The 17429-nt window shown below is 39.1% G+C and overlaps 1 protein-coding gene across 3 annotated transcripts; it reads right to left on the reverse strand.

The window, feature by feature from the left end:
• Positions 1-315: 315 nt before the first annotated feature.
• On the reverse strand, positions 316-9072 carry LOC115674329 (disease resistance protein L6-like). Of its 3 annotated transcripts, XM_056310929.1 has the most exons (9): positions 8723-9072; positions 8082-8170; positions 7815-8008; positions 7631-7741; positions 5403-6507; positions 4954-5235; positions 3237-4865; positions 531-679; positions 316-457 (listed from the first exon to the last, which is right to left on the reverse strand). In XM_056310929.1, the coding sequence occupies exons 4-7, from the start codon at positions 7693-7695 to the stop codon at positions 3243-3245; spliced, it is 3075 nt and encodes a 1024-aa protein (XP_056166904.1). In that variant the 5' UTR covers positions 7696-7741; positions 7815-8008; positions 8082-8170; positions 8723-9072; the 3' UTR covers positions 316-457; positions 531-679; positions 3237-3242. The 3 variants fall into 3 exon arrangements, with proteins under 3 accessions (XP_056166904.1, XP_056166903.1, XP_030452553.1); XM_056310928.1 differs by lacking the exon at positions 8723-9072 and having other exon boundaries at positions 7831-8008; positions 8082-8716; XM_030596693.2 differs by having other exon boundaries at positions 7631-8170; positions 8723-9071.
• Between the last annotated feature and the right edge of the window lie 8357 nt (positions 9073-17429).

The following is a 17429-nucleotide window of genomic DNA, read 5'->3' on the forward strand; positions in this document are numbered from 1 at the left end:
AAGAATGTGTATATTTACTAAACATGTTGTATTAGCTTAGATTTCTGCTTGCTTCAGTGCTTGTTCGAGTTTGCCGTACTGTTCTTATCATGACCTTGGTGGTTGAGGCTCAGCCTTGACCGAGCTTGAACCTTCGTCCATCCTTGATCTTAAACTTGCGCCCATTTTAGTTGTTCGCCTTTCCTGAAGTCGAACCTCTGCCCACTTTCCTGAACTCAAAGTTGTGCTGCTTCGTGAACTTGAAGCGATGCCCCTTCCTGGACTTGATGGCTCACCCTTTCCTAAAGTAGAAGCTGCGTCCCTACTCGACCTCGAAGCTCTGCTGTTTCTTGAACTTGAAGCTATGCCCAATGCTCTGCCTCTTTCTATAGGATCCCTTCCAGGGTTTCAAGCACATCTGGTCCCACTTCCTCCGCCTGTTTTTGCAAATAATCGTCAAAGTTCTATCCCTCTTCACCTGGACCACGTTGCAATTCCACATAAGCTTTAAGGACTGCACAATTAAGACAATGCAAATCTCTAGTACTTACGGAAGAAAGGTCACTTTGATCCTCAACTTCACTCGTAGCTTTGCATGATCTCTCATCATGTTCCACTCCCTCGCACCTTTGGCAACTCGACCGGACAACATCATATTGGTCGGCAAATTATTGCTAAATTAGCTGGTGGATGATTAGCTCTAAATTAAATTGCACAAACATTCTAATAGAATTATTAGAGAAAGAGGCAAAACAAACATAAGTTTTACTCGGGAGGCCAACAACAACACAGCTATTACTTGATACCATGAACCAACTGCACCTTGTGCCTCATCGTTTTCCTGTATGGCGACACGTGGTAGAATCTAATGAGTCTTGTTTTTTTTTTTTTTGTACAGCTATGATCAAATCATTTGATATTAATTTCTCCATGGCTCAAATGCAATAATCGAATCAAATAATCCATAATTACTATCATTAAATGTATTATAATATTTATGTACTAATTATGCCTATTGCCAAATAATTAAAAAAAAACGGTAGAGAAAGACATCATATGATGTTGAAATCTAGAATATGTAATCTATCATCTAATTTCTTATCTATGAAAGTAATTTTTATGAATTATTATTTAAAGAATGATTAAATGATTTTTGGCGCCGTGGTGGTGGGTCCTGCGCTAGCGTCACCCCAGGTTTACCCTTCCGGCTGTCGGCCGTGCGGGGGGTTCCTGGGTCATAAAAAAAAATGATTTTACTGGCAATATTAAAATATCAAAACTATCCAACACCAAAAACGCAAGTAGAGATAAGTTACTAAAAATAGAAAAAAATATGCAACCTAAGTAATTAAAGTACAACAGAAAATGGGAACCTCAAAAGAGATAAATGACTAATGCACGGAAAAACAATCAGCCGCGTAAGAAATTACAGTGCAACAAAAATGGCTGCTTTTTTTTTTGTCTGTCCTAATCTAACTTTCAACTCATTCTCAGACTTTTGCCCTGCCTCTTTGCAGAGCGTGGAAGTCGAAATCCACTTCTGAAACTAATCGTTCCCATCCCTAGCCCCTTGAAAATGTGGGGAATCGAACTCCCTATCTTCCCTTTCCCAAGTAGGAAGGAGGCTACTGGAACAAACCCAGTGGTTAACAAAAATGGCTACTTTAAAAGGGCCGATATTTGGCCAAAAACAAGAGGCAAAGCTTCCTCAAATTTATAAGACTTTCTTCTAAGTTTTATTCCTTCCTTTACAAGCACTAGAGCACATATTCATATTCCACTCATTTTAATTTAACGTATTGTTTTCTTTAGATAAAAGCAAAATACAGTAATGCATATTCCAAATACAATTTTACTGTTCATTAAGAATTTTCATTTTTAACAAAGTATTTAAGTAACTATTTGGAGAAATGACACAAACAGTCCCTGAACTTTGGCCTAATATGCAATGTGGTCTTTGAACTTTTAATTTGTTCAATGTGATCCATGAACTTTAATTCAATGTGTAATGTGGTCCCCGAACTTTTAATTCTTTCAATGTCATCCCTGAACTTTTGGTAAATGTTCAATGTAGTGCTTCCATTAATTCAAGTTCAGGGACTATACTAAACATTTTGATATAGTTTAGGGACTACATTGAATAAATTAAAAGTTCAGGGATATTGAACAAATTAAAAGTTTAGGGACCGCATTGCACATTGAGTCAAACTTCAGGGACTATTTGTGTCATTATCCCTAACTATTTCTTGCTCTTCGAGGATTTTTGCATGCTTAACTAAAGATGTTAGGTCATCTATTACTGAAAGTAAGGGGTAAACGTATTATGGAAGTTCCAAATTAAACAAAGTCCTTATTTGTCTCATTAATATCTGAACTATTAACTCCTATGATCAGGCTTATATTAAACATTTGGGGTAACTACTCAAGATTCCTTGAACTTTGGCTCCCTTGCAAAGTAGCTCCACACTTTGAAAATATCATATTACTCTCACAAATTTTGGCAGTGCTACATAGTAGCAAGATTATAGATTACTTCCCAAACTTTCATTTTTGTTTCAGCATTATTTGTTTCCATTTATATGGCCATTAAATGTTAACTGAAAATGGACAAACTCATTTCGAACAAAATAACATCTACTTCATGCTTTATGAAGTTAGAGCATAGAGAATGATGCATGGTTAGTAAGACTAGTTAAGAAAAGTTGGTCAAGAAAAATGAGTTGTCCATTTTAGGCAACACTTAGTGGCTGTGCTGACTGAAAAGCTAAAGGATGCAACATAAAATAATGTTTTTTTTTTTAAGGGGCGAAGGTGGGTGGCAACCTATAACTTTTCAAAGTTTACGGGCTATTGCACAACAGTGCTAAAGTTCGAGAGGGCATATTAATACATCAAAATAAACACATACCACAATACATAATGTCCAACACTCAATTATATAACAAGGAATTAATTTAAAATTTTACATTTTATAGCACTTTTATTTGTTTAATTATTTAATTTATACAAAACAAAATTTCAAATTGAAAAGCACACGTTGAAGGAACACTAATTATTTGATGCGATTTAAACATCGTCTTTGATAAATTGTCATCGTCGGAATGAAAAATATATTTTTGTCCATGTAAAATTTACCTTGTTACAATTCTTGTGTAGTTTTACCAAATTATAGCATCAAATTGAAATTAGAACTAACAAATTTCCAAACCCATCAATTCACGCACGTCTACTGTATATTGATGAAGAAGATGTTGCACCTTGTTTTATGTATCTAGAAGAATCTCCTCTCTGTAACGCTTCCAAGAGATTCCAAATGGGTAGCTCCGACTAGAATCTTTGATGAGGTCTCCACATCCCTGTATTTGGACGAGGCAATCATCCGGTATATTTGTGCAAGATGCATTAATCAACCTTCTCAAAGACGTGCACCCTCTGAGATTCAAGGATTTCAGAGACTCTAGCTCGTGAAGGCCCTCAACAGTAGTAAGTGCATTGCAACGTTGGATTACCAATTCCTCCAGTTTCTTCAAGAATGACAACCCACCTATTCTTCTCAGAGATTTGCACCCAATAGCGCAGAAGGATTCCAATGATTTTGAATGACCCGCAATTTGTATCTCAACTAGTTCTGGACAATCAGACACATACGCTTGCCGTAGCTTCCTCAATTCCAAAGGAATGGATAATCTCTGAAGTAGTTTACAATCGTCAATAGTTAAGTTCTCCAACTGTGGAAGTCCATCGAGTGGAATGTCTTCCACTTCACCACGATAGAACTCTAAAGTTGACAAATTTCTCAATCTCAAGTAGGAGGGAAGCAACTCTGCCCACCTGATGCTGAAGAATGGTAAATTCAATCTTAGCAGGGACGGCGGAAGGTGCACGAGGTTTTCTAGGTCTAGGCGAGACAAAGTAAGCTCTTCCAAATTAGAAAGAGAAGCCAACTCTGGAGGTGCAGGGACGTTGACCAGATGTAAATCTAACTTTTTCAGTCTAGATATACTCCCAATCCACCTTAAGTTGCATTTTATGATTAGGTTTGATTTGCCGATATCGCCAGAGCCATCACTTATTAGCAATTCAACCAAATTAGTAAGGTTCAATAGATTAGGGATTGAGAGCAATGATTCGGATTCAAGAAGTAGACAGGTCAAACTTGTGGGAAGCTCCGGCAATACTTGAATCATATGACAACCTCTTAAGTCTAGTGTTTGGAGGTGATGAAGCTTGTTGATTGTCCTTGGAATTCCGCATATATAGGTGTCCTTTAAATTTAGGATTCTTAAAGATGACAACTCTCCAATTCCAACAGGAATTTCACCTTTCATTTCAGAACGCCCAGAGAGATCTAACTCTTCAAGATTTTCCAACATGCTGATGCCACTAGGTAACTGCCAAACATGATGCACCGTAGAATATGATCCTTTTCTTGATAAATGCAATACGCGTAATGATTTCAACTCTCCAATGAAGTTGGGAAGTTCCCTTATGCTCGTGTGTGTTAAAAGAAAAGACTCAAGGTTCACTAGTCCTTTGATGGAGTTTGGAAGTATGGCAATGCCCGTATGTGATAAATTTAACTCTATCAATGAGGTTAAATTCCCAAGCGAGCCTGGAAGTTCTCTCAACCCAGAACATTCCCGCAAAGAGAAGCGCTTAAGCTTCACTAGTGATCCCACTTCCTCAGGCAAATCTATAAGATCCATGCACCCTTCAATCTCTAATACAATCAATGATTGTAGGTCTCCAATGAAGTTTTCAATTCTCTGCAAGCTATAGCAGTGTGCAAGAGTCAACCTCTCTAAACCTAAGCATTTAGAGAAGTCTGGAATTGTCGTTATGCCCAAACACCAAGTAAGAGATAGAACTTTCAAATTTTGTGCCCTCTGTAAAAACGGATGGCATGTCAAATGTAAGAACCATTGCATAATACACACTAGGATTATCATACTAGAATTGAAACATGTAATTTACCTTGATCAAGTCCCATGCTTTCGAATCATCCGTGAAGCTATTATCTTCAAGTTTGAAAACAAGAAGATGATCGAAATATATATTGTCCGCCCTAAAATCATCATGAGGAGAATGCCAAGAAATCCATCTCAACTTTGATCGGCAGTTTGCAAAGTCCCCAGCAAAAGTTCCAAAGCCTAACTTGAGGAATCTTAGGTTTTGTAACCTTTCAAACTCTTCATTTGTAATCTCTATGTAATCTTCCAGTCCATCTATCTCAAGTGCTTGAACCTTGTCCTTCCTCTGCAAGTGAAATTTTGCAATGATGTGAAAAAGTTTGTCAACTTCCAACCACTATTTTTAACAACCTGAATGGGCAGGAAAAAGATGATAAAGATCATAAATAAATAAGGAATCCTAAATCCCAGGATATGCAACTTCTATTTGAAAATGAGAAGTTTCTTACTTACCTCTTCGGTTCTTATAATTTCAAATGCCTCTTTTGCAATCCACAACCTACTTCGCTTTCCAATGTCACTTGGACTTTCTTGACGGACAATTTGCCTTCCCAGGTCTATTAGTTGACCATGCATCCATAACTTATCATCGTCTAATATCTTTATCAAGCACCTATAGGTAAGGACATCAATTGCTCTTTCGGGGTAAAATTGACAATCGGCCCACATGTAACTTGCACAAGTCTTATTCTCATTAAAAAAGAAGCATGCTATATCAAGAAAAATTTGTTGCTGATATTCGTCTAGGTCATCATAGCTAATCCTTAGCTTCTTTAGAATCTCTTCCTCAGGTACACTTCTTAACCTAACTAATGTCTCTTCCCAAAATGCTTTGTTTTTCCCATTAAGTAATGAACCCATAACTTCAATAGCCAAAGGAAGTTCTCCCGTACTTGAGACAATTTCGCTTGAAAGCCCATGATAATCATCGAAAGGAGAGTCTCTACGAAAGGCATGCCGACAAAAAAGCTGAAGTGCAACACCATAATCCATCTTTAACATCTCATACCGTAGAATTTTACCTTTAAATCCCTCAACTTGCATAGTAGTTGTGTTTCTCGTTGTAATGATTATCCTAGATCCTGAATGTAATGAATTATTTCCTATTAGTTTCTTAATGTGCTCTTTATTATCAACATCATCCAAAACCACAAGAACCTTAGTGTGGAGTGTTTCTCCAATCATCTGCATTCCTTGTTCACTATCCTTGAATTTTTCTGTAAATCCAGAACCAACAATGTCATGTAGTAATTTTTTCTGCAATTGAACCATGCCCTCCTTGGTCAATGAGCTTTCTCGAATGTCCTCAAGGAAGCTACAACACTTTCCAAAGTGGGAAGATAGTTGATTGAAGACGACCTTGGCAATAGTTGTTTTACCGATACCACCCATTCCGTAAATTCCAATGAGTCGCACGTCAGGCTGGTCGACATCTAATAACTTTTTCAATTCGTTTACTCGATCATCAAGACTAACTAAATGTTCGGGCACTAATTTTTGTTTTATCTCCAGCTTCTCCAAAACCTTGTCAACGACCAATTTGACAATCGCTGCTTGGCTGCCATATACACGAGCGCTTTCATTAGTTGACTAGATTACTGTCATACCCATGCAGGACACATGGGATTGTTAAAAAGAAATTCTAGAAAAGATTGAACTACACACGAACTATATTTAAATGCACTGAATTATTAGTATAAGCTAATTTAGTAGAATTTACTTGATATGTTTTTCATAAATGATTATAGAAATTTTTGAAGAGCATATTATTGGCTTACCCCACGGCTAAAGTTACCAAGTGGCGACTGTGTCGTGCATAAGAAAATTTTTGGCATTTATAGCAAAGCCTAGAAAAAATTTTGAGCACTTCTAATAAAAGAATCATGAACCGAAATAATGTAAACAGATGCAATTGTCATCCATTGAACACTTTGCAGTTTCGTGAAGAAAAATATAATCCCCAAACCTGTAATTATTTCCCAGCGCCAATAGAATAGCTATTGTAACAGTTGTATAGCTTAACTTATGCTTGTAACTCTTCAATGGATCTGATTATGTCAAGTATAATGGCATTTAAAGAGCCGTGTCACATGAAGGTGTGTTCAAGAATGAAAATCGAGAGACCAAACTCACATGGCGTTAACTTTGTGAATTAGGCACACAATACAAGTTTGATTCTCCGCATCATCATGTGAAAACATTTGCATCAGCACAAAGTTCTAGCACCCCCTACACCTTGTGTACCCCTCCCTCCCCCCACCCACCCATCCCCTCTCTGTGCACGTGGCCACAGCACTCGAAGGCCTCTGCACCGTTGCCGACCTCAGATCAAAGGTGGGCAGTGGCCGTCATCTCTGGCCCAGTCCAGATCAAGGTTGCCCAGCCTCGTCTCGGACCTCCTGCGAGCTCTGCAGAGCTTGAGGCCTCAAGATGGCGGCCTAGTCATGCTTTACATGTTCTCAATATGCTTTCGCTTCTATTGAATACTTAGACATGATTTTTCTTCACCTAATCCTTGTTTCCTTGTGTAACTGGTGTTTATTGAGGATGCAAAATTTTGGGTTGAAATTTTTGTCTGAGGATGCAAATTGTATAATTCGATAAGTGAGACTACAGATCGATATGGATGCAAAATATGAAGTTGTTAAAAGAAATAGGCAGGGATCTTAAAAGAGTATTACCCTTGGTCCTTTTTCACGTTCCATCCCTTGATTTCATCTATCTCTGCAAGAGCTCTTTTCCACATCTCTACTTCGTTAGGAAACTCCTTCTCGTGCTTCAAAAAGGCTTTCCTATATCGTCGAGTCTTAAGCTTAACGTCCTCAGGTTCCACGTCAAGAAAAATAGGAAGGATACTCTTTTTACCCACTGACTTAGATACGTTGTCTACTATGTGTGCAAGCTCGCGGAGGCACCATTTACTAGAGGCGTAAGTCCGAGAGAAGATGGGGATGTAGATTATGGAGTTGTTGATGACACGTAGAAGCTTCCCACCAATCACTTCGCCGACGCAAAGATCATCTTCATCCCTGAATACACGGACTCCAGCGTCTACCAAGCTATGGTAAAGAAAGTCTGTGAATCCATGACGGGTGTCGGGTCCTCTGAAACTCAGGAACACTTGGTACTCACCTCTTGCTACTCGTGTAACATCACTATTCGGTCTGGCCTCTGAGTTTGCCATGGCTGGGAAGCTTATTACTTCCGGATATCTCTCTTCCCTAAAGAGAAAAAATGGGTGCTCAGAAATGAGCTGAGATTTTGTATAAGAACTAGGCAAGCGAGTGCCAATACCTTAAAAGTCAAATTTAATTGTCCATTTCCCACCTAACGGTGTGCATTAGCAGGTAGACTCGGTCCATTTCCACCTATCGCTCTGCATTAGCTAGTGGACACGGTGAAGGTGTCCATGACTTTTTATCAAGTTCGGAGACTTTTAAAGACTCCTTGGAAGAGCAGAAAGGTCAATCTCAAGTTCTTTCCTTTTCCCCTTGGAATAAAGGCATCGGGTCCCCAAACTATTTCAAATATTCAATAAGCTCCCTCAACCTTTTTTGTGCAACTAAATTCCTAAACTGTATATTTGTTATTTGAGTTGGTCTTTCTATTATAATTATAAACGGAGATGTAACGTGGCCATTATATGCTGACATTGCACCTTATACGGAAATTTTAATATAAAAATTAGTTTTCAGAATTGAAAAAAGTAGAAATCTGGAAAAAAGCAGAAATCGTTAAGAAAAGATAAATCAAGAGGAGAAGGGTAAGCAGACTACAGTCGGGCGGCAAGAGGACGGCCCTCGCCCAAATCTGAGGTCTGCGGCCCTTGTCAATTCCACCTGCGTGTTGAAGAAGATTGAAGAGGGCGGCCATGGTGGACCTTGAGGTGGCCACGTTGCAAAGCTCAGGAACTTGGAGAGGCGCTTGTTCGCGGACAGCTTGTTGAAGAAGATCAAAGAGGACAATCTCCCGCTTCTTCAAAAGCTTCGTGAGCAAGTGAAGAGGACCGAGGTGAGCCAAGAATGCAATCGTCTAAAAGGAGACAAATGCTTTTCTCATGATTTTCGTGAAATTTTTATTACAAATTGAATTCGGCTGCTGGCAAAATAATGCAATCCAGAATGCAGTACAAAACTAGTTTTAGATGGAGACACACGTATTGCTCCGAAATGAATTTTTGTTTAAATTTTCTTTTTTTTCAATAAATTTCGTTCTTTTCCAAATATTTATTTTTTAAAATTTTGAAAATATTTTATATTATAATTACCACATCAACTGTTAACGGCCATGCCAGCATCTCCCTTTGTATTTTAAACGAAATTACCAACTCAAACCAAGGCCCTTGAAATGGGGCCGGTTTCAAGAGAGCTGATTAAACATTTTGTAACAGTTCAGTAACTCCCGATACCTTTATCCTTTTTTTTTTTGTTCATAAAATAAGGCTCATCAATCCACTTACAAAAGCCAACAGCCCGTGCAATGCATGACATTATCAATAACTATTTCAGGCATTAATATTATTTTTTAGTCATTGAAATATTTAGTCAAAAAAATGGCACCAATGAGATATTAATAACACTTCATTGATAAGAAAATTTCAAAAATCCCCATGAAATGGTGCTGGTTTCTCGAACTTCGTTGACTTTATTTCAAAATCGCTCCTGAACTTGATTACTTTGACAGAGCATCCCTTGTAATTGCCTCGTCCGCTCGTTCTCTCGCAGCCCCTCAAAACAGTTGGATACGTTTAGCATCGCCATTACCACGTGTTTTGATTTTTTTTTTATTTATTTCAATTTTTGATGGATATAAAAGGTCGTGTGTGTTTAGTAGCAAATAAGAAAAGAGGGTCAAGAGTTGTGGAATGATCCAACCGTTGACATTGTGAGCCACAGAATAAAATATGAAGTTAGCTAAACATATAGGAATTAATTTAACCAGTACAATTTTACCAAACTGAAGGAATCAACTCTTCTTTTTAGCTAACGAACGAACTCTACTTTCCAGTAGATCCTATCATTTTCATTAGTCATTTCTTTCTGCAATGTATTGAATATTAGGCGTTAAAGAGAGTCACTCGGCATTCCGACGTTTTCTGGAACGCGAATGAATTTCTCAACTTACAAAATGATATAATGTAAAATCGGCCTCGTGACCATGTCCAGGTTCGTCCAATCACCAAAAAAAAAAAAAAACTCATCCGAAATTTAATTAAACCCAAACAAAAGAAAGAAAACATCACCAAATAGTCCACACCAATTTTCCCCGCAAAGTGAACCAACCACCACCCAGAAATGCCGATAAAATCGACGCGCATTCTATCTAATTATTAAATTTTCCCGGAAAAATCCAATTTTCCCCACGAAAGCGAGAGAAACAGGAAAAGGGAAAAAAAAGAAAAAGAAAAGAAAATAGGAAAATTATATGGAGCAGCCTGATTGGCTGGTTCAAATTATTGCTCCTCCCAAACAAATGCACCATTGACGGTGTTCATAGAGATAAATTATGCCTCCACGAGCCACCTGACTCCCCGAACTATTTTGACAAAACGTTTCATAAATTCAACATAAAAATCTAGTTTATAAGACATTTTTTAAACAAGCAACCTAGTAGAAGCAGCAGCGGGAAAAATAAAAAAAAAATATGAAACTGTTATACAAATTTCAATTCAGTGCTAAACCTTTTAATTTGGTCAATTCAGTCATAAACCTTTTGACAATTTGCCAATTTAGTCATTCCGAGTAATTTTGGTAGGAAAACATTGATGTTGACACCGACCATGCCATGTAAATTACCAAAAAATTCCTAAACCTATTGTATGGATTTCAATTCAATCTTAAACCTTTTAATTTGGCCAATTTTGTCTTAAACCTTTTGACAATTTGTCAATGTAGTCATTCTTGCCAATTTTGGTTAGAAACTACTGACGCTGATGCCGGCCATGCCATGTAGGATGACTGGCAATAGTGTGGAAAATTTCTATAAATTTTTAATTTTTTTAACTTTTTTTATTCTTTTGTAATTTATTCTTTTATCCTGTTTTTTTTTAACTTTTTATTCTTCATTGTGGCTGACAGGGGTCACCGTAGGCGTGGGGTAGGGCAAGGGCTTGCAGGCCCTCACCTAGGGGCTGGAGAGGGTCGCCGGCCACAATGAGAAAAAATAGAAAAGAAAAAAAGAAAGGAAAAAGAAAAGAAAAAAATATTTTAAAAAATAAAAAAATTGTCCACGTTAGCGCTAGCATCCATATCAGCGATTTCTGATCAAAAGTGACAGGAAGAACAACATTGACAAATTGTCAAAAGGTTTGCCAAATTAAAAGGTTTAAGACTGAAATGGCATCCGTAGAATAGGTGTAAGGCTTTTTTGATAATTATCCCCGTAATGCTATTAAATAATTATTATCGATAATAATAATAATGATAATAATAATTGACCAATTCTTTGTGTTGTTCTCTGGGTCTCACAGAAGTTGTTTTCTTGCAAGCTCAATCCCCTTTCTTTTTTAACCGAGGAAGTTGATTCTTGCAAGAAGCTTGCCCCTCCATCGCGACCCGACTTAATGATATTTGGGAGTTTGTTTTGAGTTTTCAATACACACTTAAATGGCTGCGGGTCATACGGTGAACAAGTCAAGGTCAAGCAATGCAACGCAAGTGACACGCATGACTTGCGAACCCGCCTCTCCATTCATTTACTTCAGGAGGTTCACCTCATCCTTCACGCGTTTTTGGGGTCAGCTCTCTCCTCAACGAGTGATGTGAAGCTACACTAACACCGACACCGACATGTGATTTGTACATGTCTATGCATGAATCGGGAGTAAATGTCGAATCAATTCTTAAGAGCGCCATCATTCAAGAATGGAGCTTTTAAAGTATCAATTTGATCGATCAATCATTTAAAATTTTGACATTAGTTGAGTTACATCTTTAAGCATTTCGATTTCGCGAGTTATTTGCTCCGCAATTGTCGATAGCCCAACAGAAAAGTGGAGGAGATACACAAATAATGGAGGAATGGGCCACATACTTTCATTAGGTTTGGAAAAATTGGAACGGGTACAAAATGATAAAGATGAACCACAAATTCCACAAACGAGTACTAACACCACGTGATGGATGAATAATTCCAAAAGCAGCATGGACCAGAAACGAGTGAGTATTTTACGTAGCTAATACATCAACTAACCTCAATCGGGCCTTCATATCTGATGGACGAGATCCACATGGAACCCATTATTTTCAGTGCCAAAATTCAGTTTAGTATATGTACTACACTCATGGACAATACTTTCTCATTAGCAACAATAATCCATGAGCCAGAGGATGCTAGAAAAACTCAATATAATTTATCATGATGTTTAATCCAAGTACGTTCGTATCTTCCGTATCTTTTTAGTGTTGATTAATAGCCATTAGAATCATATGGAATCTTTTTTTCATGTGGAAATGATCACGCACTGCTGTAGTCCTTAATTGGGGGACGGTTCTTAATTTGGCTACCGACATTAATGTGAGACACGGAATGAAATATGAAGTCGCTGAATTATAGGAATTGGTTTAATTTGGTGATAATTTCACCAGTAATGAAGGAATCAACACTTCTTTTTTATCCAACAAACAAGCTCCAGTTTTTTGCAATGTTAAAATATTAGGCTCTATAGAGACTCACTTGGCACTCGAATCACAACAAAACGCATCCCAACGAAATCACCATGCATTCCAGCTATTCACCGAAATTTCCTGGGAAAAATCCAAACTTTCCCGTGAAAGAGAGAAACAGGAAAAGGGCAAAACAAAAAAAAAGGATAAAAAAAAAAACAGATGTACGGAGCAGCCCCATTGGCTGGCCCTAATTATTTCTCCTCCCAAATAAATGCTCCATCAACCGTGTTCATGAAGATAACATATGCCTTGACGCGCTCTCGCGACCTCATGACTGTCAATCACTCCCTAAAATCTTCCTCTTCCTCCTCCGACTGTGTCAATGGCAGCGGCAGATCCTACTTTGTTTGATTGAAGATTGTTGTACTGACAATAGTTGAAGGCCTAATTAAACATTTTGCAATAATTGAGGGACTCCAATATCTTTACCCTTTATTTCTTGTACACATGTGATCAGGCTCATCGATCAACTTACGCAAAGTCAATAGCCTGTGCAATGCACGACATTATCAATAATTATTTTACGAATAATATTTCCTAAAACTTTGAAGCTTTAATAACTAGCCTGTAAACACTACCGAATGTCGTAGGTAAGACATCTTACATTAAAATATGTTGGCCACACAAAATATTTTGTCAAAAAATTGTGCATATGCAAAGAACCAAACCGAACAACCCTACCTCATTGTTACTTTCTGCAATCATTTAGGGTGGGTTCATCTCTCCCTTCTTCCACCGCGTATCTATGTAAGGTAGAAGGAAATAGAAAGAATGTGACATAAATAATGAGTAAATGATTAGTCTTCAATTCTCCTAGAACAGAGGAAAGGGATACAAGGAAAACAAAAAAGAATTAGAAAAAGGCCAATATGCATGTACAAGGTCCTAATTACTCCTAATCTTTTATGACTGCAACCCCAATAATAACGTACCATTACTTTATCAAGTATCGCCACTTAACACGTATAATTCATTCTATGTATATGTAATAGTCCTATAGTTTTAAAACAAAAATTAAGTGGATTTCTTATACTGTATCTTTTACAAGGCCTAGTTCAAAAAAAAGAATCAACTTCAAGTCGAGTAACAATTCTGGCCCAACTTTTTTTGTCTCGTAAAAAAACACCAATTTTAAGTCGAGTGACAATTTTGGTATCAACTTTTTTTTATCTCATAAAAAATCACAAACTTTCATTTAAATTCCAAATCTAGCCCTTTTGATTTAAAACCGTTGATTATCCAACTTGACTGTTCTACCTCAACAATAAATCCATGTGACTTGCTGAGTGGCTTTAAGCACAATTCATTCTTTTCTTCTCTGAGCCACAACTTGAAGAATAATAGCGAAATTGTTCGTCTCCTTCATTTCACTAGCAAGTAAAAAAGATATTCAGATTGAATTTCTCTGATGTAATTGTCGCGACCTACCCGTCCCGATCAGGTTTAGGCCAAGAGGTATTTGTCGATGGATATGATCAACGATTGATTCGTTTGAATGGTGAACCAAATGGCTCATTAATCCAATGACCGAGGCACTCCCAAGTCTCATACCCCACGCGACGAGAATTTTTTAATTTACACATTTGATTGGAGTCGCCACTGGCTATGATCAAGGGTCGGCTAGAAACCCTGATCGAGACGCGGGAGTGTCGTCTCGATACGTGCGAAAATCAGAGATTCTAAAGTTCGGGGACTTGATTACACTAGTGATCTAACTAGTGCCCTTTCGGTACCTAAACTTGAATGCTCGCAAACCAACGTACCAGGCAGCTTATCGAAAAAGCTACGATTCCGCCTAACCGTTCTAAAAATAGAAAACAACAATCAATATATTAAAAGTGCGCAACCAGATAATCATAAAGAAAATAAACAATCAGCGACCTAGCATCGTCTCTAGAAAGAAAAAGGCAATCAAAAGCCCTAAAGTAAAGCCCTAATGGCTTATCCGAATTTTGGGAATTTTTTAGAGGAATTTTCTCATTTTTTTTTTATTTTTTTTGAGTTTTTTAACCTAAAATCTGGTGAAATTAAGCCAAAAACTGATTTCTGAATATTTCCTAATTTTCTGATTTTTTTGGAATTTTTCCGAATTTTTCTGAATTTTTTAATTTTTTTAATTTTTTTTAATTTTCTGAATTTTTTAATATTTTTATTTAATCAATTTTTTTGGGATTTTTAAACATTTTCGAATTTTTTTGGAATTTTTAATATTTTAATATTTTTTGAATTTTTTGAATTTTTGAATATTTATATTAATAAAGAAAACCGGACCGGGTCTCCCGACCTGATCCGACCCGGCTGCTCGATCCGGGTTACCGACCCGCCCGAGTTTTCAAAATTTGATTTCATATTCTATTTCATATTCTATTTTTTTTTTGTTTCTTTTTCTTTTTTCTATTTTTTTTCTCTCTTCTTCATCTCCTTCATGTGCCCTCTGCCCAGAATTCCTTCCCATGCGTCTTCATGCTGGGACCGCCACTGCGAACGCCTCCATCCCTAGAACCTCAACGAGACCACGCCACCTTCCGAGGCAAGCTTCCCCCAGATTCTAGACTACGGCCGAATCACCTCCGGTCGATCGACTAACTCCAAGTCATCGCCGGCTAGCTACTGACCGGCAGTTTCTTGATCGTCGGTCACCTATTCCGGCCCAAAAAACACTCCCCCCATACCCACGCGACCAAGCCAGCGAACAAAACAACATAATCATATAAAAATGAGGAAGAATGGTCTAACTGAGGCGTGCCAAACCGTGTGCTTCGTTGGTGTTGGAAATGTCTCCGGCGAGGGAACACCTATACGCGGTCGACTCGGACAACATTAATACCCCACAAAATCACATGGAAAACAAAGAAATTTTGAAGTCAGTAACTACAATGGAACCGGCCAAGCATATAACAAAGCTTTAGGGCGTCGGTTTTGCAAAAAGAATAGAAACTTCATTCGGGCATTTCATCGAGCATATGGCAGGCGTGGTTCATTGAGAGCTTTAGGCCGAGATTCAAAGCAATATAGGGCTTAAACGTGATGTATGAAGATCCAAACAGCCGTATTTAACAACGAACATGTCTCGGTTTACACAAAAACGACCCAAAAAATGCAAGATCAAATTCGGCGCCCTAAGCTCAAAGAGGTTTGTTGGGGCATTTCAACAAACAAGTGGGGTGCGCTTAAAACTAAGGGCTTCTAAGTCGATTTTTGTGGGATTCAGAGCTTATTTCTCATTAAAAAACGTTCAATAACATCATTTGGGGAAGTATGGAACCATTTTCCTCGTTCTGTGGTGTCGGGCAAGCACCGAATGAGCTCGGTGAGCCCGGCACCCAAGAGGCAGGGGAGGAGGAAGCAAAACAGGGGAGCTGAAACTAAACCCACCTGGTTCGTCTCCGGCCGAGATGAAGTGCGGCGACTGAGAACTTGATGGTACCGACGACGACTCGGGTTGATGGCCGGCAAACGAGTCAAACTCTCTTCCTTCGGGTACCACCCTCCCACTCTCTTGGTGTCTCCCTGTGCGAGGAGGTCGAACCACGCCAAAGAAGAAGGTGTTCGACTCTGGTTTTCGCAAACTCACAGTGCACGGCAGAGAAGGGGAAGAGATTTGTCCAGCCCCTCCTTGCTGATCAAGGGGGTCGGAACGCTCTCTTCACTACCCCTCGATCCTCCCCTTTTCCTCTCCGTTTTTTCTCTCCCGTAGCTCCCCGGTTTTCTCTTTCTCCCCCGGCTTTAAGGACGGCCAGTGGCGCGGAGCCGGCCGGCAAGCGCGCATGGCCCCCTGCCACCGCCAGTTGCCGTGGCCGGCCTGCGCCCGACCCGAGGATCACGCCGGCATGCCCCGCGCTCCTCTGGCTTCTGCGTTCTTTTCTGTGGCGTTCTGCACTGTTCCTCCCCCGTACGTTCTAAAATGTTGACTGGGGAGGGGGGAGATGAACAGACGTGAGCCGGGCCGAGGGAAAGAGGGCTGGCCCGCGTGGAAAAAAAAGAGAAAAGGGGAGAAGATTAAAACAAAAATGGGCCGCGTAAAAATGAAAAGAAGAGGGAAAAAAGAATAGACCGACAAACCCGGCCCGAAAATCCTTTTATTTATTTTATTTGGTGTCCTAATAGGTCCTATTAATGCAAATGTGCCTAATGTCTACATGCCATGTAATTCAATGAAAATATTTTTTATTTAGTGGTTTAAAAATTAAACCCTAAAATTTTTTATGCGATAAAACCCTAAATGATTTGGGCAAAATTTAGGTATTAACAGCTGTCCCTCTTTGAAGGGGAGCTCGAAGAGATTCCTTTCAAAGATAAGAAACACTTAAATTTTGTTCATGGAGGGCATGAGAAGATGCATGAGAGATTATTAACGGGCTTGTGACTGAATGAAAAGGAAGCCATACCGTGTAAGAACGGGCTTTTCGGCTACATGAAGTCTTGTTATGTAAAGAAGGAAACTCTGGGCTGCGAAAGCTCGCCAGGTCGATGGGGTACTCCGGGTTGCGAAAGCTCACCGGACCAGGAAAGAGTAAGACTCTGGGCTACGAAAGCTCGCCTGGTCGATGGGGTGTTCCGAGCTACGAAAGTTCACCGGGCAAGGAAAAAGATAGACTCTGGGCTGCGAAAGCTCGCCAGGTCGATGGGGTGCTCCAGGCTGCGAAAGCTCACCGGGCAAGGAAAAAGACAGACTCTGGGCTGCGAAAGCTCGCGAGGTTAATAAGGTGTTTTGGGCTGCGAAAGCTCACCGGGCAAGGAAAAAGACAGACTCTGGGCTGCGAAAGCTCGCCAGGTCAATAAGGGTGCTTCGGGCTGCAAAAGCTCACAGTGC

Source organism: Syzygium oleosum, unplaced genomic scaffold (assembly GCF_021117445.2).
Source record: "Syzygium oleosum isolate NSW1041296 unplaced genomic scaffold, Sole_v2.1 Sole_v2.04, whole genome shotgun sequence".
Lineage (NCBI taxonomy): Eukaryota > Viridiplantae > Streptophyta > Magnoliopsida > Myrtales > Myrtaceae > Syzygium > Syzygium oleosum.

Bases quoted from the DNA above. Each gene is read 5' to 3' on its own strand.
- LOC115674329 (XM_030596693.2), bottom strand. From the start codon at position 8,133: ATGGCAAACTCAGAGGCCAGACCGAATAGTGATGTTACACGAGTAGCA. The intron at 6,508-7,630 runs GTAATACTCTTT...TGTATATGGCAG, and splicing joins AACGTGAAAAAGGACCAAGG to CCAAGCAGCGATTGTCAAAT. The intron at 4,866-4,953 runs GTAAATTACATG...CCGTTTTTACAG, and splicing joins AAGCATGGGACTTGATCAAG to AGGGCACAAAATTTGAAAGT.